This window comes from Schistocerca cancellata, chromosome 4, assembly GCF_023864275.1.
Source record: "Schistocerca cancellata isolate TAMUIC-IGC-003103 chromosome 4, iqSchCanc2.1, whole genome shotgun sequence".
Taxonomy (NCBI): Eukaryota; Metazoa; Arthropoda; class Insecta; order Orthoptera; family Acrididae; genus Schistocerca; species Schistocerca cancellata.
Genome location: NC_064629.1, coordinates 819,038,637 through 819,065,494, shown reverse-complemented (window position 1 = coordinate 819,065,494; position 26,858 = coordinate 819,038,637). Strand labels below are relative to the sequence as shown.

Below are 26,858 nucleotides of genomic sequence, written 5' to 3'. Positions count from 1 at the left end.
ACGTGACCCACAGGAGTTTTCTGGTACACTTTGTATTGGTATATATGTGTAAGACGACATAATATTACTAGGGCACCTTTCAGTTCACACATTATCCATTATTGTCATATTGTTTCATGGTTCTGAAGATTTCTTAACTTATGTCTGTGTGAATGACAGTGAACCATGCTCAGTGATTCACAATTCTTCCTTCGAGTTATAGCAGGTGAGAGCCTAACAACCACATTCATTAAGTTGCATCCACAATGGAGACAATAACAACACAGGCATGTATTCGGTGCTTTAAGAAAAATAGGCAAATTTGAAGCCAAGAATTTCGTAAGTATAGCTTCCATGCTAACCACTTCCCCACACTTTGGTAGTGTTTACACACCTGAAGTACAAGCTTGCCATCTACTTATACACTACCCTTCCAACATGCTTTGTGGACTACACTGCACATCTGGTCTAGGAGAAACTTGTAGTAGTTTCAGCATGGAGCTTGTTACAACCAATAAGTGCTATGTCCTTATGCTCTCACAGCTTAAAAGCCCATCTTCAAAATATCATTCCTCTCAAAGTCATCCCTCAGTAATTCTATATGTTTCATTTCCTGTAGATCAAGTTTAGATCTTGCATTTTGTTAAGTTTCTGTTCTTATTTAATCAATGAAAAATTTACAGCACATAAGAGTAAATGTAGAAGTATAACTACTACAGGAAAGGAAAGAGGGAAGAGAATTTCACATACATAAAGGCAAGCAATACAGTCCACACTGCTGAGCTTGCATTGGTGTGTTATAAACTTTCAGGATTTTTGCTAAGCTCTAGTAGATGAATTGTTCAACAGAAATATGACAGATTTACTCTGAGGTCCAATTAACATAATTCTATAAAAAAATATCAGGTACTCGTTGCAAAGACTTTTAGAAGAAAAGGTTGTATTAAACTGCATAATAATTTCTGGAATGCTTGAATTGGGTGTGGTTCTCGAGAATTGGTCACACGGGGCAAACGGTTAAAACCATTCAAATGAAAATAATACACTCACCTTGGTCACTGTACTTTATTATTATTATTATTATTATTATTATTATTATTGCTCCTGATCATGCGTTCTGCTTTAACGGTACCTTCAGATCAGATCGCTGGTACTGAGAACTAACATTAAAAGGATGGAACAAACTTTTATGTAAAAACAATGTTTAGAGTAATTGTGGTGATGCATAAGTTAATCACATATGGAATGTAGTATCTAGGCAGAGTTTAAAATATCTTAGCCAAATTCAAAATGCAAATTGATGCTTACCGTATGGCACATTATGAAGTAAACATGTTTAGTGTATAGTTTCTTTTTATGTGAAACAATTATTCCCTCCCTAAATATTCTAATTACAGCATGAACATGTAACATTTTAAAAATGTTTTTACAGTGGACATTATTGTGCAACAAAAGATGTGCGACTTGAATCGTGAAGTGCTGCATTTACAACAGTATTCTTCCTTTTTCTTTTTCTTTTTTAAATAGAGAAACAAGACTAATTGTTACACGTGCAGAAAACCATGTGACTGCAGTATTAATGCTGTAGCTAGCAGTGTTACACGTATAGAGGAAAACATACAGGGAACTTTATTTTTGAGGCCGGGAGAGGAAAGAAACCTTATGTATGACATCTTAGATGTGGGGTCATGTGAGGGTTGCTCAGAAAGTAATGCACCACAGTTTTTTTCTTCAACAATTCTTCACTGATTTATTGAACATAATGAGAATTACACACATGAAAGAATTGTGTTTTACCTACAAACCCTATTTTTCCACGTAAACTCCATCCTGTTCTACAGCCTTCCTCCAGCACGAAACAAGGGCATGTATGTCGGTGTCAGTGCCAATCCTTGTCCTGGTGGCAGAGCCAGTGCCTCACTGTGTGAATCACCTCTTCATTGTCCTCAAAATGTCTTCCACAAATGGTATCCTTTAATGGGCCATTCAACAACAATTTGCTGCAACATGTCAGGTGTGACAGCCTTATGGTCTCCCTGACCGCTGCAAATCATGGAGCTCTGCTAAACTGCCTTCTGATGACCTCACCCTCCATGCCCATCAACGAACTGTACTTCTGTCAACAGCAGATGCTCCATAGACTTTGCACAAGTGTTTGTGAATATCTCCCACAGTTTCTTTCCTACAGTGCTTGTAATGTACATCACCTACAGATGTCATTTTGAAACTGTCCTGCACTTATGCTATCTGTAGGAAGCGGCGGAAACTTGGTGCACTCACTCAGGAGACTTCAAATAATATGTATGTAATGTTTCGCATTCGTAGCATCATTTTTGGCTGAGGGAAAAAATGCAGTGGATTACTTTCCAGGCAACCTTCACGCAAAAAATGAAAATGACTGAAATAAACATAATGGCAATAATGACAGTAATAACTGAAGACAGTAACAACACTGGTAACAATAATGATAGTGAACAAAATTGACAGTTGTGGTGCATGACACACTCATACGTATTTTTTAAAGTCTCACATTCTCATGTGTATTCATATGCCTTACATACAACAATCTATCTGAAGTTTCTATAAAATTAAGTAATCTGGCTAGTTATTTAACAAAAACAACCCCCATACAGCAATAGTAATGTGTAATGTGAGGTACATGATACCAGAATTGCTATCCACAACAAATCCCATGTGACTTGCACAGCAACCATTACATTTAAATGAAATTAAAATAAAGTCTGAAAATATGCTATTGAGATGAGAAATGGCTGCAAGATCACCAAAAGCCTCATCAATTAACATGTTGATGGTGGCACACTGTCAAAGAACAAGAATCCAGTGCTAAATTGAAGCAGTTCAACTGTGCTACAACCTTATTTGGAATATCGTCATATATGCCAAAATTACAAAATATCATCAGTCTGTTCCAAAATTTCATTTGAAGACCATGATGTCCACAACTGCATTTGAAGAAATGATCCAGAGAGAAAACAAAAACACACTTAAACTGTATCATATTGATGTTTTTGTTGAACAACTACACAGATTAATTATGATTACATGTATTTTCTGTTATGTATCAATTATTGTTTCACTGTATATAAACTGCATTTAATGCGTATGAATTCACATGAGAATTTTAGACTTTAAAAAATACCTACAGGTAGTCATGTACCATCAGTGTCAATGTTGTTCACTATCATTACTGTTATCAGTGTTTTTTACTGTCTTCAGTTATTACTGTCATTACTGCCATAATGTTATAACCGTCGTCATTTTTATATGATCACACATCTGCACACCTAAGATGATGTATATAATGCTTCTTTCCTCACCTGGCCACAAAAATAAAGTTACCTATACATATTCCTCTATACATGTAACACTGCTAGCTATAGTCATATATTAATACTGCAGTCATATGTTTTGCCTGCGTATGTAATAATTAGTCTTGCTTCTTTATAAAAAATAAAATAAACAGTATCATAAATGCAGCACTTCATGATTCAAGCCACACAATTTTCGATGCACAGTAAAATCCAAGTATAATGACTCTAAAATGTTATATGTTCATGCTGTAATTAGAATGTATCAGGAGAGGAATAATTGATTCACATTTTTAACTAATGTGGGAAATTATATTTGCTATATGCCATTCACTACAGCCACCTGGTAGCCAAACATGTTTATTTTGTAATTCTCTGCATGGCAAGATACAATTTGGCTTTTAATGTTGACTAAGAGGTTTCAAACTCTGTCTAGATACTATGTATGCATCAGGTAAATGATCAACTTACACATCACCACAATTACTCCAAACATTGTTTTTATATAAAAGTTTGTGTCATCCTTTTAAATGTTAGTACTCTTTACCCCAGATTTGATCTGAAGATGCATTTAAATTGAAACACATAATCAGGAGCAATAATAAAGAAAGACAGTGACCAAGACAAGAGTGTCTCATTAAAATCAGTTCAATGAACTACTACATAACAGGAGCCAGCATCAACAAAACTATTACAAAAGAGAATTCTCATTTTCAGGCCAATGTTTTTCCATGGTTTGATGCTTCCATGGTCAAATAAATCCAGCTCCATCTACAAAAGTTCCACACAGGTAACACCAGAAACATGATATGTTGATTTATGTTTCTATAATAATGTTCTGATCAAGCCTGTTAACACTTTAAAGTTAAGTCACTTAAATTTTGGACCCAGAAAACCAGCCATTATGCCATTATTTAAAATATTACTGCCACAGCTTTGTTAGAAACATCTTAAAGGGCAATACGTAATTTAAAAAATATCAAACTTTAAAGTTTATTTTTCACTTTATTTCAGTTCTGTGACAGATCACAAATTTTACAACAATAATGATAGAAAATCTAACTATCCTTCCAAAAAAAGTGCAGGTTGAGTTCTTGATCAATTTCACATGTAACTGGCTTTTGTCTGTAAAAGTCAAACATTCTAACATGCAGACAAGTATACTGCAATCAGGGCAATGCCAGCTTGTATCTTCCCTGCTTACTTTACCAGTAGACTGTGTCATCTCATCCAAAGAAATCTTGCAAACCCTTGTTAGATGCTGATTCATCTCAGTTGTAGGAATTTTATAAGAAAGGTATCGTCCTACAAGTCTATTGCTAATAATTGCACTACGAACAATCTCTTGAGCTAGTGCTATATCTTTGTAGAAGAGTCCTTCACCAATTTCTTCAGACTGTTCCCACTCAGATATTTCTCCTTTCAATCCAGACTCATTCAATTTTTCCTTTAGAATTTCTAAAATTTCTTACTCAGTCAACAGATGTGACATATTTGAATCAGATACAGGACGTGTCAAAACTAACAAGTACACACATGAATCTCATGACAATGCACACACACATAGTGGCTGAGTCAGCCACGAGCATAGCTCTTATGTTTGCTACAGCTTCTACAGAAGAACAGAGGGCAGCACCTGTCAAGGAACAGATAGCAAGAAGTCAACACATTGTTCTCATATGAAACCAGTCCCATTTTTTGGCAATAGGTGGCATGGCCCGAGATATACTTTGGCATGGACCTCTGAATGCATTGTTGTGTCCCGAGTTCTGCTTGGACTTGCTCACCAAAGTCTTCAGGCCCACATAATGTCACACAAATCCCTGTATCTGACATCAATTACGATCACATAAGTCTCCCAGTTTATACCTGACCAACTGAAGCCTCCCCCTATCAAAATAGTGTGATCAAGAAACTTGTTAACAACATTCTTCAAGGTCTCTATAATGCAGTGTGCCATCACAGCTCCTGAGGCAGGTGGTCTATAAAAGCATTCAATTACAGTGTTTGACCAACTTCTGATGCTTAACTTCACCAAGTTTATTTCACACTAGGAATCCATGACAACTCACTAGTTATTACTGAATTCTTTACTGCAATATTGCAATTACTTGAGCTACCCTTGTGATATATATTTCAATCTGTATTTTTAATCTTGTTTCTATTCACTTCTAGTTGCAACCAACTTTCTGTTCCTAATATTATCTGGGCATTATTACCTTTAATAAGCAATACTAATTCTGGGACCTTACTATGGATGCTCCTGCAGTTTAGAAATATCATATTAAACTTTTATATTTTGAATTTACAAGCACAAACATTCTCCGAGAATATTGTGGTGGATCTAGCTTTGATTTCAGCAGGCATTCATCACTGATACCAAGGGGTGTTCCTCAAACTTATGAGCCAACTGCTGAAAGGAAGCAAGGACGACCTCAGAACCCAAGCAGCAGCATTATTCATGCTGACACGAGCCACAATTTGCAGCCAGTTGCACCCATAGCAATCAATAGCCATTGGAAAATCATCCTCCAAATCTCTGAGTGGCTCCATTGCCCATCTAACACTGGAGCTCCCAACACCCAGCCCTCTGCACTTGTTCGGACTGGGCAGGAAAATTGGCCACTAGTCCAACAGGAGAAACATCCTTATTCACTGTCGCTATCACAGTTATACTGAAAATCTAAAGTAGTAAATGTAAGTGATGGTTAGCTGTAGTTCTTTTAAAAATTTGTACAGGTTTTTTGTGTGTTTTTTTATGATAGTTTCACAGAACCTTTGAGAGATCTGAAAACACAATTTAAGAAATACTGTATCTATATGAAGGTTGCAATGTCGAGGGACAGTAGTGAAATGCAAGACGACCTGCAGAGGATCAATATGTGTAGCAGGGACTGACCCTGAATATAAATAAGTGACACTGTACACAAATAGGTAGAGAGACCCACTGCTGTTAAATTACACTACAGGTGACAAATCTCCAGAAACAGTAACCACCATAAAAAAACTAGGAGTAACCATCTGGAGGCAATTAAAAGTGGAATGACCACATAAAATAAATAACACAGAAAGTGGTTTAAGTGCACAAACAGGGTCTGTGGCTCATTTGTTGCACACTACTGTTGGAAACTCACTGTCATTGCTCTTATCCAATCACATGATAGTATATGACAAATAATGAGAATCACTTCAATCGAATCATGCTTTTTTCTGAAAAATGTTGCGATTTTCGAGGTCATAGTGTAGGACCTAGTAGTTCATAATCTTGGTTGTCACAAATATTTGACTGTTTTTCCATAATATATCACAATTTCTAAGACTGTCATTAGTGTCAGATCTAACAGCACAGTGTAAATTGCTGTGAGGGGAACAAAACACCAGATACCTTAATTTAAAATGCATAAGGAATTATGGACAAACAATGTGGCTGGCTACTGCAATGCTATATTGTGTAGTGATAAATGATATGACTTGAGCCCTCAGTGGTGGATAACAACACACCATAAGTTTAGTAAGCTAGCTGGAAAACACCAGGTTGTGTTCACAGCTTTTAAAAAAATAAAAAAAAAAAATAAGTAAATAAGTAAAAAATAAAAAATAAAACATTTTCCTCTAACTGTTGCGGCACACAGCACAATTATCAGAGTACAAATTGGGACCAAATAACTGAAGTCCTGCGACTGTGCCAGAAACTAAGTTGAGATATTGCACAAAATACATCAGAGTCCACACGGGAAGTATTTTAAAACACCTAAGTCGCTACTATACCATTGCTAAAACCAATCGTCTCCAACTTCCAAACTCTGACTGCCAACCCACAAGGCTGAGACAGCCAGAGAGACCACGAGGAACCTGGCTGCAGACCTTTTAAAGTCTCAATCACCCCTCTCCGGATCCCCCACTCACGTGAAGTGCACCCAGTGACGTTGCGTAGGTCCCTCATTTGATCACCAGCATAAATTCACAATTTTTTATACATATAGTTAATTGAAATTGCAATCATGCCACTAGCTGCATTTAAAACTCTACTTCAAAAACATATCTCATAATATTTTCTAAAAACCACAGTTTGCTTGTAAATCAGAGTTTAATTATACACAATTTGAGCTTTCAATGTCACAAACTATTTATGTTCTTGGCATCTTTGTTATTTATTTTACAATTACAGATGGCATATCGTTTTCATCAGATTTTGTCTCTTCTTTTCATTGCTGTATTCAGAATTTATGTACCTTTGATGAAATTCAAACTACAGAAAAAAACTATGTACATTTAACTTTAAACAACACAAATGGATAATAAATAATAATAATAATATTACAGTCTCAATAATTATGTAGTTACTAGTATTCACTGACAATACATACTGCCATGTTTTCAGTGTATCTGTCTTTGTATGCAAGTTTTGCTGAATTTAATTAATTTCCAAATTAAATTGATTCTCTCATCTTTATTATCAGAGTTATGGACCATATGATAAACTCATCGATGGGGCTCAGCAAGAGCAACAATTTGATTGCTCAACCTCTTTAGTGGTGTGATCACATAAAATTTATAAATTATCAAGTGCATACATTATAAGCAAATATATCTGTCTCTGTAATATCATTTATATAAAACACACGGACGACATCTCTGTATCATTAGATGCGTGATTGAACCCTCTTTCATATTACACCTTCTGTGTCTCTGTACATAATATTGTTTGTGCTGCATATGCATAGATTGCAAAGCTATTGAGACTTTATAAAGGCAACTTGCTTCTGTTCTCACAGGCTCACGAAGAAACCCACACATAGTTGGTGCTTTGTCTGAAACCAAGTAGACAGACCTCATGGCAACCACGCAACCTGCACCCATAATGGCTCCCAGCAGAGCAGAAGTTGCCTTCAGCCAGCGACCAGAGGCAACATGCATGTCCCTCCCGTTGCATGCTGGGCAGGCTCGTAATTCAAACACCATGCCTGAACAAATTGCATTCCAATAGATCTACACAGATATGCCTTGTCCTGTTACAGCTACCCACATTCGATTAATGACTTGTCTTGTTCATTTCCTATCATTCACCACGGGTACCGCTATCGACAGCAGCATGAAATGGAAATGCCATGGGCACCAAAAGTGCACTTTTAGCACAAATTCTGATGCCAGGCTGAGATTTATTGGAAGAACCCTATGGAAACATAATTCATCTACAAAAGAAGAGGCATACAAAACACCCGTATAACTATTTCTCAAGTACTGTTAATGAGCCTGGCACCATTACCCAGCAGGATGAACAGGGGAGGGAGGGAGGGGGAGAGGGAGAGAGGGGGAGAGGGAGAGAGGGGGAGAGGGAGAGAGGGAGAGAGGGGAAGGGAGAGAGAGAGGGAGAGGGAGAGAGAGAGAGAGAGAGAGAGAGAGAGAGAGAGAGAGAGAGAGGAGGAGGAGGAGGAGGAGGAGATCCAACAAAGAGCAGTTTGTTTCATCTAAGGAACATTTACTTAGTGAGACAATGTTATGCAGATGCTCAACTAACTCCCATGGTAGACACTACAAGGGAGGTGTTATGCATCACAGAGTGGTTTACAGCTGAAATTTCAAGAATGTACATTCCCAGATGAGTTGCTCCATATATTACTTCTTCCCATGTAGTCTCGTGAAATGACCACGACATGAAGATAGTAATTAGAGCTCATACGGAGCTTTACCAACAACCATTCTTCCTACACACCACTTGTGAATGAAAAGGCAAAAGGGGTGGGGGGAGGGGGGGGGGAGAATTTTGGACACTCTACTGCAATATTCTACATCTTCTGAGTTCCCAATAGCAGTGGCAACCACATACTTCGCATTAAAATGCTTTGACAAATAAAAGTATAGTAGAGTATGAAGTGTGACATGTTGACATAGTCTGCTGACATATACCACCATTGCCCTCTGTTCTTGTTTTAACTGAATGAATTTACTTTGTATGCTTTCTTCTTTTTTACCCAAATTCCTTGTATTCCTAAACAACTATACTGTTATAAAAATTTATTATGTGGAACTGCTATTCACTACACTTCTTCAAGCAATTTTCTTTACAAGAAGGAACTGTACTTTATAGCATTTGTTGATGTTTCAAGGATTTTCTCTTCAAGTCCGAGTTCAGAAGTTTTAAGATCATTAACAAATTTTATTACTTTACTTCCATTTTTCAAGTGCCACAAATGTATAAAACCATCATGGAATTTAGTTGTAATATCTACTCTGTTGAATGACACTGGAAGTGGCACAGAAATACTTAAAGACTGTTTGTTTACAATATTTAAGAACTATTTCTATAATCAAACAATGTAGTGATATAAGGAATTCACTATCCAACAGAAATGATCAGTTATATTAACACACACAGATAACTACAAACACTACAAAGGAGTAATTTAAGGACTCACTTGGCTCAATGTTTCCTGCACGTTGAATACCAAGACTTATACAGTCCTTGCTTGCCTGAGATCCTTGTACAGGTAAATGATCACATTCAGGTAACTGTACCTGTTGCCCAATCAAGGGATGCCTTTTGGCAATTGCATATTCCATACTGCACATTTCATTTTCCAAAATTTCACAATCTTCTCTACAAATACGCCTAGGTCGTGCACCTGGTTTACAGTTCTCCTTTCCATTTTCAGGAACACAACTTGACATGTGACACAATGGAAATGCAGAATAGCATAAAGAAGGTCTTGCAAAGGCTTCACAACCTTTTGAAAGATCTCTGTAATGTTAAAAACAAAATGACTGTAAATGTTAAATTTAATTTACAAGCATTCTCAAAAGGATCGTAAAACATAATATGATATAAACTCACTTTGAAGTTGTGACAACCATAAATGCTTTCTCCAATTTACGCTCTAGCATAATCTGGGTCTGTGCGAGAGGAATGTACACACTTTTATTTGCAAGAAATGTGCTGCATGTTTTTCCTTGGTACACCTGGAAGTAGAAAACATGCAGCCATTAAATTAAAGTGCACACAGATCCCACAAAGCACAAGTTCCGCAGAACCATGTTTTACTGCAGTGTTTTAGTGATCTATGAAATTAATGTTAAAATGTAATAACCCCACATGCACAATCAGAAACTGACTCATTACCCACAATGTGGATCGCGAACTTTTACCAAGTTTCTATATGCCACTTGCAATATAGAGATGCAGTTTTAGTGACCCTTTAAGTGCTACTGTATTGTATTAAACTGGGGACCTAGAAACGACAGAGAGGCTTCATTCCCGCTGTAGCTCTCAGTGGTTCACAACCCCACAACAGGCTACAACAGTCCACTCACTCCTCCGCCGCCCTCCACACCGAACCCAGGGTTATTTCGGGGTTCTGCCCCCAGTGGAACCTCCCTCGAGAACATCACCAGACAAGTGTAACCTCAATGTTTGGTAGAGTAATTATGGTGTGTGCGTACTTGGAGACAGTGTTTGCGCAGCAATTGCTGACATATTGTAACTGAGATGGAATAAGGGAAACCAGCCCACATTCGCCAAGGCAGATGGAAAACAGTCTTAAAAACCATCCAGACTGGCCGGCACACTGGACCTCGACACTAATCCACCAGGCAGCAGCTGCATTTTGCATACATCTTCCTAGTGCCTGCAGATGATATTGATACCTCCTCCTCCTCCTCCACCACCACCACCACCACCACCACCACCACCACCACCACCACCACCACCACCACCATATTGCTTAGTGCAGTTTAGATCAGTTTAGTTTTCTGCAAGTTCCACAAATTGTGTTTGCAACAATTTGCCATGATGTGGAACTTTTCAGTGTTGAATGTTATCTGCTCACCTATGATTAGGTCATTGCCTCTGCCTCTTCTTATCTCTTGGAATTTAGCAAACAGTTTTCCTGGTCCATCTACCATCCACTTATCTGCCTGTATGTACTGCCCACTTTCCATTTAATTGTTATTACTGTTATAATTACATCTTCCACTTCCACTTCTCTGACCCATTTCTTTGTTTGTGTGCCGCAAAAAAATTTATTTCATCAAAGGTCATCTAGCTAAAATATTTTCCTTTGCCAGCCAATGTGCATTTATTTTAAAATCTGTGGTAATTTTTATTTTATTTCTATCATGTTGCCATCAGACACCTGATAGCACTTAACAACATGCATCCACTAGTTACAAATAAATAAATAAATAAATAAATAAATAAATCTGTTAACTCTGAATAAAACCATGTATAAATTGAAGGAGCTGAAATCAGCCAAACATTAAGAACTAGCTGATTCCACACAAATTCTCTCCTGCCTGCTGCAAAACAATAATCTGATGCAGCAGTAATTTAATAAAATGGTAGTAGCACTACTGTGATATATCAAAGCACTGTATATACAATGTGGTCTTCACTGTTTATATTGAGGTTAGATATTTATCAATGGACCCGATGTACTGTTCCATTAAGTCCCACATATCCTTAAGGATTGCTATCTGCTACTATACAAGATGAAATCTGTGCTTAAAATATATATGTACATTTGGTTTGTATGTTCAGACAACTTTGTCATTTTTATTGAAAAGAGAAAAAAGGCAGCATTATCAGATGAACCCAGTATGTAACACAATCATAAAGTCAGAAAGCAAATGCATATACATTCACTGGTAATGGCCACAGAGTTTGGCTATCTACAATAATCCTCGCCATGCACTGTAGAATGACAGTGTATGTGGATAATGTCACATGAGCCATGGCTCATAGCAGAATGTCTGCTCCCATAGGCTACAAGAATGTGTCTGAAAATGGTCATTAGAAATATGTTGCTAGATTAGCAACAATTTCATTAGACAGTTAGCTGCTCCACAGTACTATGGCTGTTAAAACACTCCCACAATTCTGGTAAATGTGCTGACAACACAATCAGTACACTTAATAACAACAGCTTTCAAAATATCTCAGAAGCAGCCATTTGATAAATGAGACAACTATAAGAACCAACATGATCTGTCTTTGCTCACTAAATACAGGGTGTTACAAAAAGGTACGGCCAAACTTTCAGGAAACATTCCTCACACACAAATAAAGAAAAGATGTTATGTGGACATGTGTCCGGAAACGCTTAATTTCCATGTTAGAGCTCATTTTAGTTTCGTCAATATGTACTGTACTTCCTCGATTCACCGCCAGTTGGCCCAATTGAAGTAAGGTAATGTTGACTTCGGTGCTTGTGTTGACATGCGACTCATTGCTCTACAGTACTAGCATCAAGCACATCAGTATGTAGCATCAACAGGTTAGTGTTCATCATGAACGTGGTTTTGCAGTCAGTGCAATGTTTACAAATGCGGAGTTCGCTGATGCCCATTTGATGTATGGATTAGCATGTGGCAATAGCCGTGGCGTGGTACATTTGTATCGAGATAGATTTCCAGAATGAAGGTGTCCGACAGGAAGACGTCCGAAGCAATTGATCGGCGTCTTAGGCAGCACGGAACATTTCAGCCTATGACTCGCGACTGGGGAAGACCTAGAAGGACGAGGACACCTGCAATGGATGAGGCAATTTTTCCTGCAGTTGACGATAACCCTAATGTCAGCATCAGAGAAGTTGCTGCTGTACAAGGTAACGTTGACCATGTCACTGTATGGAGAGTGCTACGGGAGAACCAGTTGTTTCCGTACCATGTATAGCGTGTGCAGGCACTATCAGCAGCTGATTGGCCTCCACAGGTACACTTCTGCGAATGGTTCAGCCAACAATGTGTCAGTCTTCATTTCAGTGCAAATGTTCTCTTTACAGATGAGGCTTCATTCCAACGTGATCAAATTGTAAATTTTCACAATCAACATGTGTGGGCTGACGAGAATCCGCATGCAATTGTGCAATCACGTCATCAACAGATTTTCTGTGAACGTTTGGGCAGGCATTGTTGGTGATGTCTTGATTGGGCCCCATGTTCTTCTACCTATGCTCAATGGAGCACGTTATCATGATTTCATACGGGATACTCTACCTGTGCTGCTAGAACATGTGCCTTTACAAGTATGACACATGTGGCTCATGCACGATGGAGCTCCTGCACATTTCAGTCAAAGTGTTCGTACGCTTCTCAACAACAGATTCAGTGACCGATGGATTGGTAGAGGCGGACCAATTCCATGGCCTCCACGCTCTCCTGACCTCAACCCTCTTGACTTTCATTTATCGGGGCATTTGAAAGCTCTTGTCTACGCAACCCCGGTACCAAATGTAGAAACTCTTCGTGCTCGTATTGTGGATGGCTGTGATACAATACGCCATTCTCCAGGGCTGCATCAGCGCATCAGGGATTCCATGCGACGGAGGGTGTATGCATGTATCCTCGCTAATGGAGGACATTTTGAACATTTCCTGTAACAAAGTGTTTGAAGTTACGCTGGTACGTTCTGTTGCTGTGTGTTTCCATTCCATGATTGATGTGATTTTAAGAGAAGTAATAAAATGAGCTCTAACATGGAAAGTAAACGTTTCTGGACACATGTCCACATAACATATTTTCTTTCTTTGTGTGTGAGGAATGTTTCCTGAAAGTTTGGCTGTACCTTTTTGTAACACCCTGTATATGTAACCAATTCTGTAGCTCAGTACTACAAGGTTGTATGATTAGTCATCATAAAAGTTAGATGACAACACCTACACAACACCTCACAATTCAATTCAGTTATCACACAGCATATTTTCATGCCCTAATGCTGCATTTACATTTTGATGATAGCAATAACTTATTTGACATTTGATGATAAGAATTATTATTTTAGATAATGTTAATAATACAGTTAATACACCTGCTATTATTATACTCCTTTTAATGAACTATTTTTTCCCTTATTTTACAACTGTGTTTGATTAAACAGGCAATATCTATATAATACTGTATATAATCAAAACTGCCAAAATACTGTTTGTATAATACTTTACAGACACCTATTATTCATGGTACAGTTTCCAGTATGCTGATGCTAGAGACATATTTAGTTTTGTCTGAAACCTAGCTTGCTAAGAGAAATTGGTAATAGTAATTATTACAACAGTGTGCAATGGCAAAATTAGTGTGAGCTAATCAGTAACTTTAAGAAAATTGACATAGCTAGTTGAATAGCCGTAATTTCACACTTATCAGTAACTAGTTTCACTTTTCCAAAAATAAATTAACTTAGATAATATCTGTAATTAAAAGTTAAGCCACACCCAAAAAGGCTTTCGTTATTTGAGCTCTTTAGCTTGCTTAATTCCAGGTTTGACCTTATACTTTTGTTGCCCTAATTGTTATGCATCAGGTGTGATGATGATGATGATGATGTTTGGTTTGTGGGGCGCTCAACTGCGTGGTTATCAGCGCCCGTACAATTTCCCAACCTTTGCTCAGTCCAATTTCGCCACTTTCCTGGATGATGATGAAATGATGAGGACAACACAAACACCCAGTCATCTCGAGGCAGGTGAAAATCCCTGACCCCGCCGGGAATCGAACCCGGGACCCCGTGCTCGGGAAGCGAGAACGCTACCGCGAGACCACGAGCGGCGGACATTATGCATCAGGTAGTGCCTTTGGTTATCTAATTAAGCCACTATTTAAGAATTTGAATAAATTAGCATAATTTTGAACACTGCACAGTTTACATGAGAGTAGGGAATCCACTGCAGTTGCATACAGGGCATTAATCAAGTAGTATCTTGAACTTTAATACTTTCATGACCAACTGCCATTTAGTTAAACCAGATTATTTCTAGAATCAACAGGCTGACAACATTACTGAGTATTCACCTTCCAGTTTTATATACTAACATGTAAATATCAAAATAAAAAAAAATATCCAAACAAAAGTATTTATATACTCCCAAAGGCGAAAAACCTGCGCCATAAGACAGAACGCAGGTCAGCTTCGGAGATGCCCATCTCCAGAAGCTGTTTCCGCGTAGACTGATTGGCCAGCCTGTCGGCAAGTTCGTTGTCTGGGATTCTGACGTGTTCTGGGGTCCACACAAACACCACTGAATGACAGGACCATTCCAGGGCATAGATGGACTCTTGAATGGACGCTACCAAAGGATGGCAAGGGTAGCATTGGTTGATATCTTGTAGGCTCCTCAAGGAGCGAGTACACAGGAGAAATGACTCGCCAGGGCATGAGCAGATGTGCTCAAGAGCACGAGATATGGCTGCCAGCTCTGCAGCGAAAACACTGCAGCCATCTGGCAAAGAGTGCTGTTCAATATGTCCTCCATGAACATACGCAAAGCCTATGTGACCATCAGCCATCAAGCCGTCGGTGTAAACAACTTCATGGCCCCGGTACATGTCGAGAATTAAGAGGAAGTGATAGTGGAGAGCTGCAGGGTTAACGGAGTCCTTAAGTCCAGAAGAATCTGCGACCTAGGTGGACACCATGGAAGTGTACGTGAATGGACCTCAAGGAGAGGTGGTAAAGGCAAGGACTCCAGTTCAGACAGAAGGGACCAGACGTGAACCGCGATAGTAAGCCCTGCCCTGGGACGCCAAATGTGGGAGATGAACCGCCGTGGTTGGGAAAAGGAGACGGTAATTTGGATGCGCAGGAGAACTACGAACGTGTGCAACGTAACTGGTGAGCAGTTATGCACACCTAACCTTCAACCTGGTGGAGACTCCGGCCTCCACCAGGACACTGGTCACCGGACTCGTTCTAAAAGCTTCCATCACTAGGCGAACGCCACAGAGGAGCACTGGGTCGAGTAAAGGCAATGCTGAGGGGGCCACTGAACTGTAAACCAAACTCCCATAGTCAAGACAGGATTTAACAAGGGCTCTGTAGAGCTGCAGCAGCGTAGAGGGAGCAGCACCCCAGTTGGTGTTGCTCCAGCGGCAGAGGGCATTGAGGTGCTGCCAGCACTTCCGCTTAAGCTGAAGAAGGTGAGGTAGCCAAGTCAATCGGGCATCAAAACCCAGTCCTAAGAATCAATATGACTCCACTACAGTGAGTGTATCATCTTTAAGGTAAACTTCTGGTTCTGGATGAACAGTGCGACACTGACAGAACTGCAGGACACATGACTTCATGGCTGAAAACTGGAAGCTGTGGGCTAGAGCCCATGACTGTGCCTTGTGAATGGCTCCCTGTAGGCACCGCTCAGCAACACCAGTACTAGAGGAGCAGTACGAAATGCAGAAGTCATCCACACACACAGAAGGTGAGAACGACGGACCTACATCTGCTGCTAGACCGTTAATAGCCACTAAAATAGAGAGGCACTCAATACGGAGTCCTGCGGAACATAATTCTCCTAAAAACTGGGGGACTATGGGAGGCACTGACTTGGACATGGACAGTACAGAGCAACAGGAAATTTTGGATAAAAAGCAGGAGTGGGCCTCGGAGACACCACCCACACAATGTGGCAAGGATACGATGTCGTCAGGTCGTGTTGTATGCTTTACATAAGTCAAAAAAGATGGCAACCAGATGTTGGCATCTGGAAAAGGCTGTTCGGATGGCACACTTGAGGGACACAAGGTCATCAGTGGTAGAGTGACCCTGGCGGAAGTCGCCCTGACATGGAGCCAGTAGGCCACGTGACTCGAGGACCCAACCCAACCCAACCACCGACACACCATATGTTCCAGCAACTTACAAAGAAAGTTGTTGAGGCTGATGGGCCGGTAGCTATCCACATCAAGCCGGTTTTCAGCGAGTTTGGGCACCAAAATGACGCTGCTATCCCACCATTGCGATGGAAAGATGCCGTCGCACCAGATCCAGTTGAAGATGATGAGGAGATGTCACTTGCTGTCAGACGAGAGATGTTTAATCATCTGACTGTGGATCTGATCCAGCCCAGGAGCTCCCACTCTGTAAATGGGACGTTACTGGGTTCACAGTGGCACGTAGTGTACGAGGGGACTTTCCTTCCCATCTGCCATTTGAGGGTGTAAAAGGCTGGGGGCTACTTCTCTGACACAGAGTCTAGAGCATAGTGCTCAGTAAAGTGCTCAGCAATCGCGTTTGCATCGGTAGATACCACGACATTGATGTTATGTTAATGCCAGGGACACCTCCGTTGCTTTATAAGCTGGCAAATGCGGGCACGGAGCCGCTTAAAGGATATTAGGTGCTCTGTGGAAGGGTGCCACTTATGTAACTGTAGAGCTCGTCAACACTTTTTAATTGCCTCAACAACTTCCAGCGACCACCAAGGGACTGTCTTTCACCGGGGGCACCCTAAAGTATGAGGGATGCATTTTCCGCCGTAGGTACGATCGTTGTAGTGACCCCGGAGGAGTGACATGAAGATGGGGCAGTGGTCACTACCATACAGGTCGTCATGTTCTCTCCAGTGGACAGATGGGAGAAGGCCAGGACTGCAAACCGAGAGATCAATGGCTGAATATGTGCCATGTGCCACACTTAAATGTGTGGGGGTACCTGTACTTAAGAGGCAGAGGACAAGTTGTGACAGTAAATTTTCGACCTCCCTACCTCGGCTAGTAAGCAAGGGGTTATGTGTGTTAAAATCTCCCAAAAGTAGGAAAGGTTTAGGGAGTTGATCAATCAGTGCAGCCAATACGTTCACGGGTACTGCACCATCTGGAGGAAGACATACATTGCAGTCAGTTATTTCCTGCGTCATCCTTATCCTGACAGCCACAGCTTCAAGAGGGATTTGAAGGGGCACAGGTTAACAACACACTGAGTTCAGGAAATAGACACAAACTTCACCTGACACTCTATTACAGTCACTGTGGTTCCTGTAATATCCCTTGTCCTGTAATATCCCTTATAGCTGCAGAGGGCAGGGGTCCGCATTGCTGGGAACCAGGTTTCTTGGAGGGCTATGCTTAAAGCAGGTGTAAAGCTTAACTGTTGCCATAGGTCAGTCAGGTGGTGGAAAAAAACCGCCACAATTCCACTGAAAGGTGACGTGATTGTGAGACTGGGAAGGCATGAAACACTCAATGAGGCAGTCTACACCTCAGGGTCACCTGCTGCCACCAGATGAGTACCTGTGCGATCGACATCCAATGTGTCTAAGGGCCCAGCGAGATCTAGGTCCTCAGAGGACACTAGAATCTCCACCTCATCCTCAGACACAGAGCTTGTAGGTAGTTGTGGTGTGGGTGCCACCGCAGTGTCTTGGTTCTTGGGGGGTCTTTTTCTTTTTAGGTTTCTCTCGCTACTCCTTAGGTTTTTCCAGCTGGGAGTGCTTCACTGATTCAGTCTCAGGGTCTGAGGAGGATCATGAAACCCTACGACCAGCTACCTGTGGTTGCTTCAGCCACTGGCGAGTGTCAGCTTTGCCACTGGTAGGAACCTGGGAAGGGAGTGGCAAGAGGAGCTGAAGACGACTCACGCTTCTCCAGCTGAGAAGTGGGAACTGACATCCCTGATGGTTGGGCGGACGTTGCTCTTGAAGTAGGTTGTGCAGGAGCGACAAGGAGGGAAGTGCCCCAACCATGAAGGGGGCAGGTGGAGTCTGACGGCTCTGAGAGCCAACTGTACACGGCGGAACGGAAGATGGTAGAACCACTGCCACAGCGGTGGCATAGGTTGACGTCATATACACCCTCTCATATTTTCTCTTAGCCTCAGTGTAGGTCAGTTGGTCCAGGGTCTTGTATTCCATTATTTTTCTTTCTTCCTGGAGAATCCAGCAGTCTGGCAAGCAAGGTGAATGGCGCTCTCCGCAGTTGACACAGATGGGAGGCGAGGCACACGGAGTATTGGGATGTGAAGGACATCCACAATCCCGACAAGTGACGCTGGAAGTACAGTGGGAAGACATGTGGCTGAACTTCCAGCGCTTAAAGCACCACATTGGGGGAGGGATATATGGCTTGACATCACAGCAGTAGACCATCACCTTGACCTTATCGGGTAATGTGTCACCCTCAAAGGCCAAGATGAAGGCACCGGTGGCAACTTGATTATTCCTCTGACCCCGGTGGATGCCCGGACGAAATGGACACCTCACCGCTCTAAATTGGCATGCAGCCCATCATCAGACTGCAAAAGAATGTCCCTCTGAAATATGATACTCTGGACCATATTTAAGCTCTTATGAGGCATGATGGAAACAGAAACATCCCCCAGCTTGTCATAGGTGAGTAGTGCCCGTGACTGGGCAGAGGATGCTGTTTTGATCAAGACCAACCCTGACCGCATTTTGGACAAGCCCTCCACTTCCCCATACTTGTCCTCTAAATGCTCCACAAAAAACTGAGGTTTCATTGACAAGACAGAGTACACATCAACTCTCATACATACGAGATACTGGGGTGAATAAGCTTCGCTGCCATCCTTAGCCTGGCGTTCCTCCCATGGTGTGGACTGGGGGTAAGGGAGAGGGGGGAGGGGACCATTTGGGGTCGTATTTCTTAGCATTGATGGTACCTTGACCGCCAGACGTACTACGCTTCATGGCATGTCATCCGCCCTGATGCCATCCACTCCGACCAGGGGCCCTCCCCACGGGTGCCACCCAGGCGGCAGCAAAGGCCACCTGGCAGGATGGCCATTGCCGGGAGTTCCGATGCCCCAGGGTGATGGGCATCTACTCCTTGGCATACACAGGGAGTTAACGGCACAGGCAACAGCAGAGCAATCCCTGTGTGGTCAGGGGGCTACAGCCAACAGGGTACACGACACCCCCACCACAACAGACTGGCTACCGTGCTGGACATCAGGCGCAAACGAGCTAAGTAGTCCTTTATCTTCAACAGTGTAGTCCATTAACATCAACAGTGCAGAAAGCAATACGGCACAGAGGATGGAGGGAAACACATCCAGGAGGATGACCTCGCCCAACAGCTGGAGAATGTGCGGAAGTGCAGATCCACGTCGACGAAGGATGTGAGAGGTCTCAGTGCATGCTCTTGCTCTTCGGGAAAATTTTGAAAAATGGATGTCAAACCCTACAGGGGACCATCACATAAAGGCCAAAAAGTGCGAGAGTCCTTTTAGTCACCTCTTACGACAGGCAGGAATACCTCGGGCCTAGTCTAACCACTGGACCCACAGGGGGTTACACAGTTCAATGGTAGCAATGTATCATAACCAACATTTTAGTTTCTGTCATTTTATTAGTTGGCGGATCCGGACATGGAGTCATTTAATGGCAATGAGATACTCCGTTGATGGATATTGCTTATGGTGTTGGAGAGCCTGTCTGTGACCTGTAATGGCCACATCGATTTCTGAAGTTCACCAAGGTACTGTCTTCCATTGGGGAATCATGAGCAATAGCAGGTGATAGAATGGCTGTAGCTGTGCTCTGGACAGACGTGTTGATACCTCCAAGGCATCCAGTCAGCACTGTTGAGAGCCCAACTGGCTGGACGCCAACTTTCATATAGGTCATCACGAACTCTCCAATGGATAGAGGGGAGAAGACCACAGCAAAAGGAAAGATCAATGGCCAAATAGGATCCATGTGCCATGCTGACATGTGTGGGGGCACTGGTATTCAAGAGCCAAAGATAAAGCTCTGCGAGCCAAGTTTCGATAGCTTCACCACGGCCAGTAATCATAGTGCCACCAAACAAGGGTTTTCAGTATTGAAATCACACAAAATGAGGAAGGGTGGGGAGAGCTGATAAAGCCATAGACAGAGACAAGAACGTACGTGCAAATTCCATCTGACGCTCTGGAATAGTCAGCTCAAGTCTTAAAATAGCTCTGACAGCCCTGGAGGGTAGGTGTTTGCAATGCTGGGAACCACATTTCCTAGAGGGCAATCCATAAAGCAGGAGAAACACTTAAGAGGCACTGCAAATCAGCCAGGTGGTAGAAATAACCACTACAGTTCCACTGGAGGATCACACTACTGGTATACTGTGGGGGAATGAAGGGACCCAGGGTTGCCTGCTGCCACTGGTTGTGAGGATATGGCATAAATACACATAGGTTCCTAAGCAGGCTGTGGTGGTGGGGGGTGATCTGGTTACACAGACGTCACCAGGAACTCCACCTTGGGTACAGAGTCGGGACATGCAGGGTCTTGTGGCATGGGGACAGGTGGAACTTCCTTTTTCTTGGAGGTCTTTTTTATGTCCTCCTCCTCCTCGCATGATTTCGATGTTTGTGGGGGCTTTTCTGCCCTAGATTCAGGGAGACAGGAGGAATGTGAAGCCCTATGACCATAAACCTGTGGCTTCTTCAGCCATTGGCTGGCGTCTGGTTGCAGATCTGCATAGTTCTCGGAGCAGAGCATCCCAAGGGATGCCTTCCCGGTGAAACTCACTGGCGGAGGAAGTTGCTTCATCAACTGAGGATTGAGTATCAATATGCACTGTGGGTAGAAAGTCAAGTGGGTGTGGGGGAAAAAGTAGGAGGGTTCCCATTGATCATGAGAGTGGGCAGAGTCGAGTGGCACCACAGACACAATGTAGAAGGCAAGAAGAGTGAGGGTACTGTCACTAGAAAGGATTATGTCATAGCAGTAGCAAATGTCATTGTCATATGTACTGGTGTACTGGATGCAGATTATCATATTTCTTTCTGCCATCCTGATACATGAGTCAGTGAAGAGTCTTATATTTTCTTTTCTATTTGGAATATGGTGCATTCCTCTAGACAGGGGGAATGGTGATCCCTGCAGTGGACACAAAGCAGATGAAGGGGGTGGGGGAGCACCAGTAGCATTCATGCATAATTGATGTCCACAATCCCTACAGATGGGACTGGTGTTAAAAATGGGAAGACATCTGCCTGAATTTCGTGCCTTTGAAGCACCACATGTGAGAGGGAACATAGAGTTTCACATTGGATCAATACATCATCACCTTGACCTTTTCAGGCAACAAATCACCTTCAGCCCTCAGTATCAACCTTATTGTCCTTTGCTCCCCACTATACATGATGGACAAAATGCACATCCCATCTCTCCAAATTGGCCTGCAACTCATCATCGGTCTGTGAAAGGAGGTTGCATTGGAAGATGATACCGTCTACCACATTGAGACTATAATTTGGGGGGGCATATAGTTACAGGAATGTCACTGAGCTTGTCACAGGCAAGCAGCAACCATAACTGAGCAGGGAATGCTGTTTTAAATCAGAACACAACCTCTTTCCATTTTTAAATTCGCTGCTACTTCCCCGAATGAGACTTCAAAGTGTTCAATAAAGAATATGGCTTTGTGACCAAAACGGAATCCCTGTTGATCCTAGAGCAAACTCAGTATTGTGGTGAGTATTTCTCCCCTTGTTTCTAGCCCAATGTTCCTCCCACGGCATAGCCAGGGAAGGAAACATTGTGGGGTCTTCCATCTTCACATTTTAGCAATCCTTTCTTTCAGAAGAGACTCCTGGGTCGATGCGACCACCAACAGAATGTTTGGGGTGATTCATTTGCAAGTCACCTGCCTTAGTGGGACCACTCTGAATGGGGGTTCTACCCAGTGGCACCACCCAGCCACAGCAACAGATACATTTCTGGGTAACCGCTGCCCGGAATTGCTGTAACCGAGCCACAATGAACACCTACTACTTTGCATATGTGCAGGCACCAATAGTGTGATGCCTGCAGATCAGGGGACTACCACTGTGTAGGCACTTGATGACTCTCCCACTACAGGATGGCTACCGTGTTGGGATTTGGGAGTATTACTTTTGCCAGAACGGAAGAATGCAAGGAAAGAAAGGCACAAAAGGTGGAATGCACAGTCTGCACTTCTGTAAAATTTGGACAAGGAATGGTAGATCAAAACCCAACAATGGGGACCATGTACTGAAGAATAAAACATATGATTTGCCAGAAGAGAGAAAAACAATGAGTAGGAACAGGAAAAAATCATTTGCTTTATGGCCAAATTTAGTGTTATTTTTTGCCAATTTGGTACTGTTTTTGGCAAATTCACTGGTTACACAAATCTCAGCCTTGAGGAGATCAAAAGTTAAAATACAATTTTAACAGTCAATAGCTATCAGTTATGAGTATCAGTAAACTACCACCTCTGATTTATAAAACTTTTATACAGAAAAATCAAAAATTTCACAATATCTAATAAAAACTGCCAATTTTGCTAAAACCAATAATTTTGCATTATTTTTTAAGTTATCATTTTTGTGAAATTTTCCCTACCCTAACAATGAGTGTACAAATTCATAAACAAAATGCATGCATCATCAGCACCAAGATGACCACCCACAGGAATGGCAAAAGGGGATGTAGAAAGATGGACTTGCAGCACAAAAAGGGAGATAGTGCTGCAAGGGGTGGGGGTCCCATGCTGGTAAAGCATGTTCTCACAAAAGAGATGTGAGCCCCATGGCGGAGATAATTATGGGATTAAATTACGTGGCTGTATATAGTGGACATATGGCTGTTATCAAAAACTGCAATGAGACATATAAATAGAGTAATCCATACAGATTTTTGGTGTGAAGCGTTTGGGCAGCATAAATACTTAATAATATATTCTTTTTTTAATTAATTCCATTGTTTAAGCAAGTAAGTGTATGACGTACACAGTCCAGTCACGTTAATATGAAAGTTTGACAATGATATGCAATAGCCACTCACATAAGACAGGTGGCAGAACTACCAATGGAGGGTTTATAGGGTGTGTCGGGGCGACACGGAAAACAGTGCACTTGCTGTAGTGCTGTCAGAATGTGGAAACGAAGCGAATTATATAATGTCCACAAGGGCTTGATTATTGGCATTCAGGCTCAGGGCAGAAGCTTTTCCAAAATGGCTAAGTTTGTAAACTGTTTGCATGCCACCATGGTTAAAGTGTACCATATATGGCAAAATGGCACTATCCAAACACTGTTCTATGAATCAGTTTGAAGCAGTAATATACAAACTGCAATGTGAAAAATAAATAAAGTAGATATAAAATTTACCATTGGTTTTATGTTATCCACACTTTCAAATAAAATTACTGTATTATCATTTTTCTGGCATCTGTTAAAAGTTACTGATTTGATGCTTCCATGCAAGAAAGATACACAAATCGTCAGTCAGCCACCATAATATTTGTGCGCCTTGTATACAAATATGCAACTGTCTCACATTCTATAAATTCTGCTGAAGAGTGCAGTGATAAGTGTCGAGAGGGGCAATGAACAGTTTATAATTGTTCTCCATGTTATCAAGCTAACTTGTTGCATGTATCTATAAACAAAAGAGCATTGTACTCTAGGTATAAACCAAATGAAAGAGTGCACCTGTTAAGAACACTGCTTCAGATTGGAGAGGATGGAGGTTTGTGCCCTATCCAGCCATTCTGATATCTCATAGGTTTATCTAAATCATTTTTAATGCTGGGATGGCTATTTCAATAATGTCATGAATGGACCAAATGTCCTTTCCTCATGAAGCACATCTTTACACATTTATATGTTGATATACACAGCTTATGTTTTTTCCTAGTATTAAACATAAAAAAATGAAACTAAACACGACTCACAGATTAGGCACAAGACCTGTTCCAGCAAGCCGACTACTGCCTACAAGGCAGTACGAGGAGCAATCTATGATTGTGGGATCAGCAGGTTCCCAATCCCAACAGCCATTATTGCCAGCAGATGAATCCTGATGATTATGCTGCTTCTGCTTCTTTATTCAAGCAACTCCTCACGTGGACTCACAAGGCAGAGTTCACCCTTTTCCAGACCTCCCTACCTCAGAAAAATCCAAGGGGATATCAGAACTCGAAACTATCCTTCCACACAAAAGGCAGCAGACACAACCAATTCAGCTAAAGAGGCGGTCTTTTCCTTGTATTAAGCTGACAAATCCTGTATCATCAAAACATTACTAAGTGCATCTGCTCACCCACTCAATACTAAATTGTGCCTTATCATACAGCAAACACTGAGACCACCACCAACCACTCTACTATTGTTCCTCTGTCATATGTCTTCATGCACTACATTGTTGTGTTTTTACTGGGGTAACACCAATGATCTAAGTGGGCAGAGGCAACCTTTACAAATATGACTGTATACATTGATAATCAGGATTCTACAAGTTGCAAGTCTTGTTGCATTTCAACTGAATTTTGCTCCCTACACTTATGGGTCTTGAATGAGGAGGAACAATAGTCCCTGGCTGTAGTTAGTTGCTCATGGATGACCTTGACATTATTATTTTGAAATACCTCCTCCAGTGCTTAAAAGTGCATACACAGTTGTGACATTACACTTTTGGACAATCCAAACTATGTCATGCTGTTTTGATCAGCTTTTATGTTCCTGTAGACAACGTTGTACTACATGATTAGCTTCATTGAGCTCTTAATTATTGCAACTCATTTACATGTGTGTGGGTACAATATAAGCAGTTAAGTTTTGAAGCAACAGACCAAATAATTCAAAGAAAGTTGAACTGAAGCAATATATACAGTCCACAATAATACAGGGTGTCCCACTCAAACCTCCCTGATTTCAAGGACAGAGGAGAGAAAGGCCACAGTAGATACGACAATGAAAAATGCACCACATTGTAGAGCATCTCAAAGAATTTATATTCCTGCATCAGAAGTGCCAAGTATCGTCACCAGAGTGCAGCATGGTCACACGAAATGAAAATGGTGACTCCACAGCAGCACACGCAAGCAGTAGAGTGGTTTGCAGAAACAAAATCACTGATTACTGTGCAAAGAAATTGTGAGCGTGTGTATGAATGTGATCCACCTGATGTGAAAACAATTAAGGAATGGCATAGGAAGTTTTGGCAACAGGAAGTGTTCCGAAACATTCTGGCGGTGCACATTACGGAGTTTCACAAGAGACAATGAAGGACATCAGACAAACGTTTCTCAGAAGCCCACGTAAGTCAATTCGTCAAGCATCTAGGCAACTTGATGTACCTCAATCAACAATGCATCGTGTAGTTCACCAATGTCTTTGTATGTGTGCTTACAAAGTGCAAATTCTGCAACATGCGACGACAAACCACACCGACAACAATTTGCTGTGGATATGCTGCAGTGTATTGATATGGATGCTAGCTTCCTGGAAAGATGTTTATTCTCAGATAAGGCAACGTTTCATCTATCAGGAAGCATTAACAGGCATAATATTCACATTTGGGGTTCGCAAAATCTGCACATTGTCATTGACATGTTTGTGATAGCCCTAAAATAAACGTCTGGTGTGGGCTAATGCATGACAGGATTGTTGGACCGTTCTTCTTTGCAGAACAAACAGTGAGTGGGTCAGTGTATCTGGACATGTTGGAGCAGTTTGTGTGCCCTCAGATACAGGACTTGCAACCCAACATCATTTTTCAACAAGATGGAGCTCCGCCACATTGGTCAACAGCTGTTCGCAAGTTCCTGGATAAGAAATTTCCCAGTCATTGAATCAGACGTGGAGGACCCATTGTCTGGCCACCACATTCACCCAACATCACACCGTTTGATTTCTTCATGTGCGGATTCGTGAAGGACTGCATTTCTATGTTGCGACACCGTCTCACTAATGTGATTGCAACAATAACAGAGGAAAGGTTACAAAGAACTTGGCAAGAAATTGAATATCGACTCAATATTCTTCGTGTTACAAATGGTTCACATGTAGAGGTGTACTGATGATAAATTAATAAATTG

General features: G+C 41.5%; 1 protein-coding gene across 1 annotated transcript in view; it reads right to left on the bottom strand.

Annotated features, from left to right (window-relative positions):
• LOC126184837 (tyrosine-protein kinase transmembrane receptor Ror-like) overlaps positions 1–26,858 on the bottom strand; it is a 125,012-nt gene that overhangs the window by 70,137 nt on the left and 28,017 nt on the right. The window contains exons 3-4 of the mRNA XM_049927429.1: positions 10,141–10,265; positions 9,725–10,047 (exon numbers count right to left, since the gene is read on the bottom strand). Of these exons, the coding sequence (XP_049783386.1) occupies positions 9,725–10,047; positions 10,141–10,265 (448 nt within the window). The remainder of the gene's footprint in view (positions 1–9,724; positions 10,048–10,140; positions 10,266–26,858) is intronic.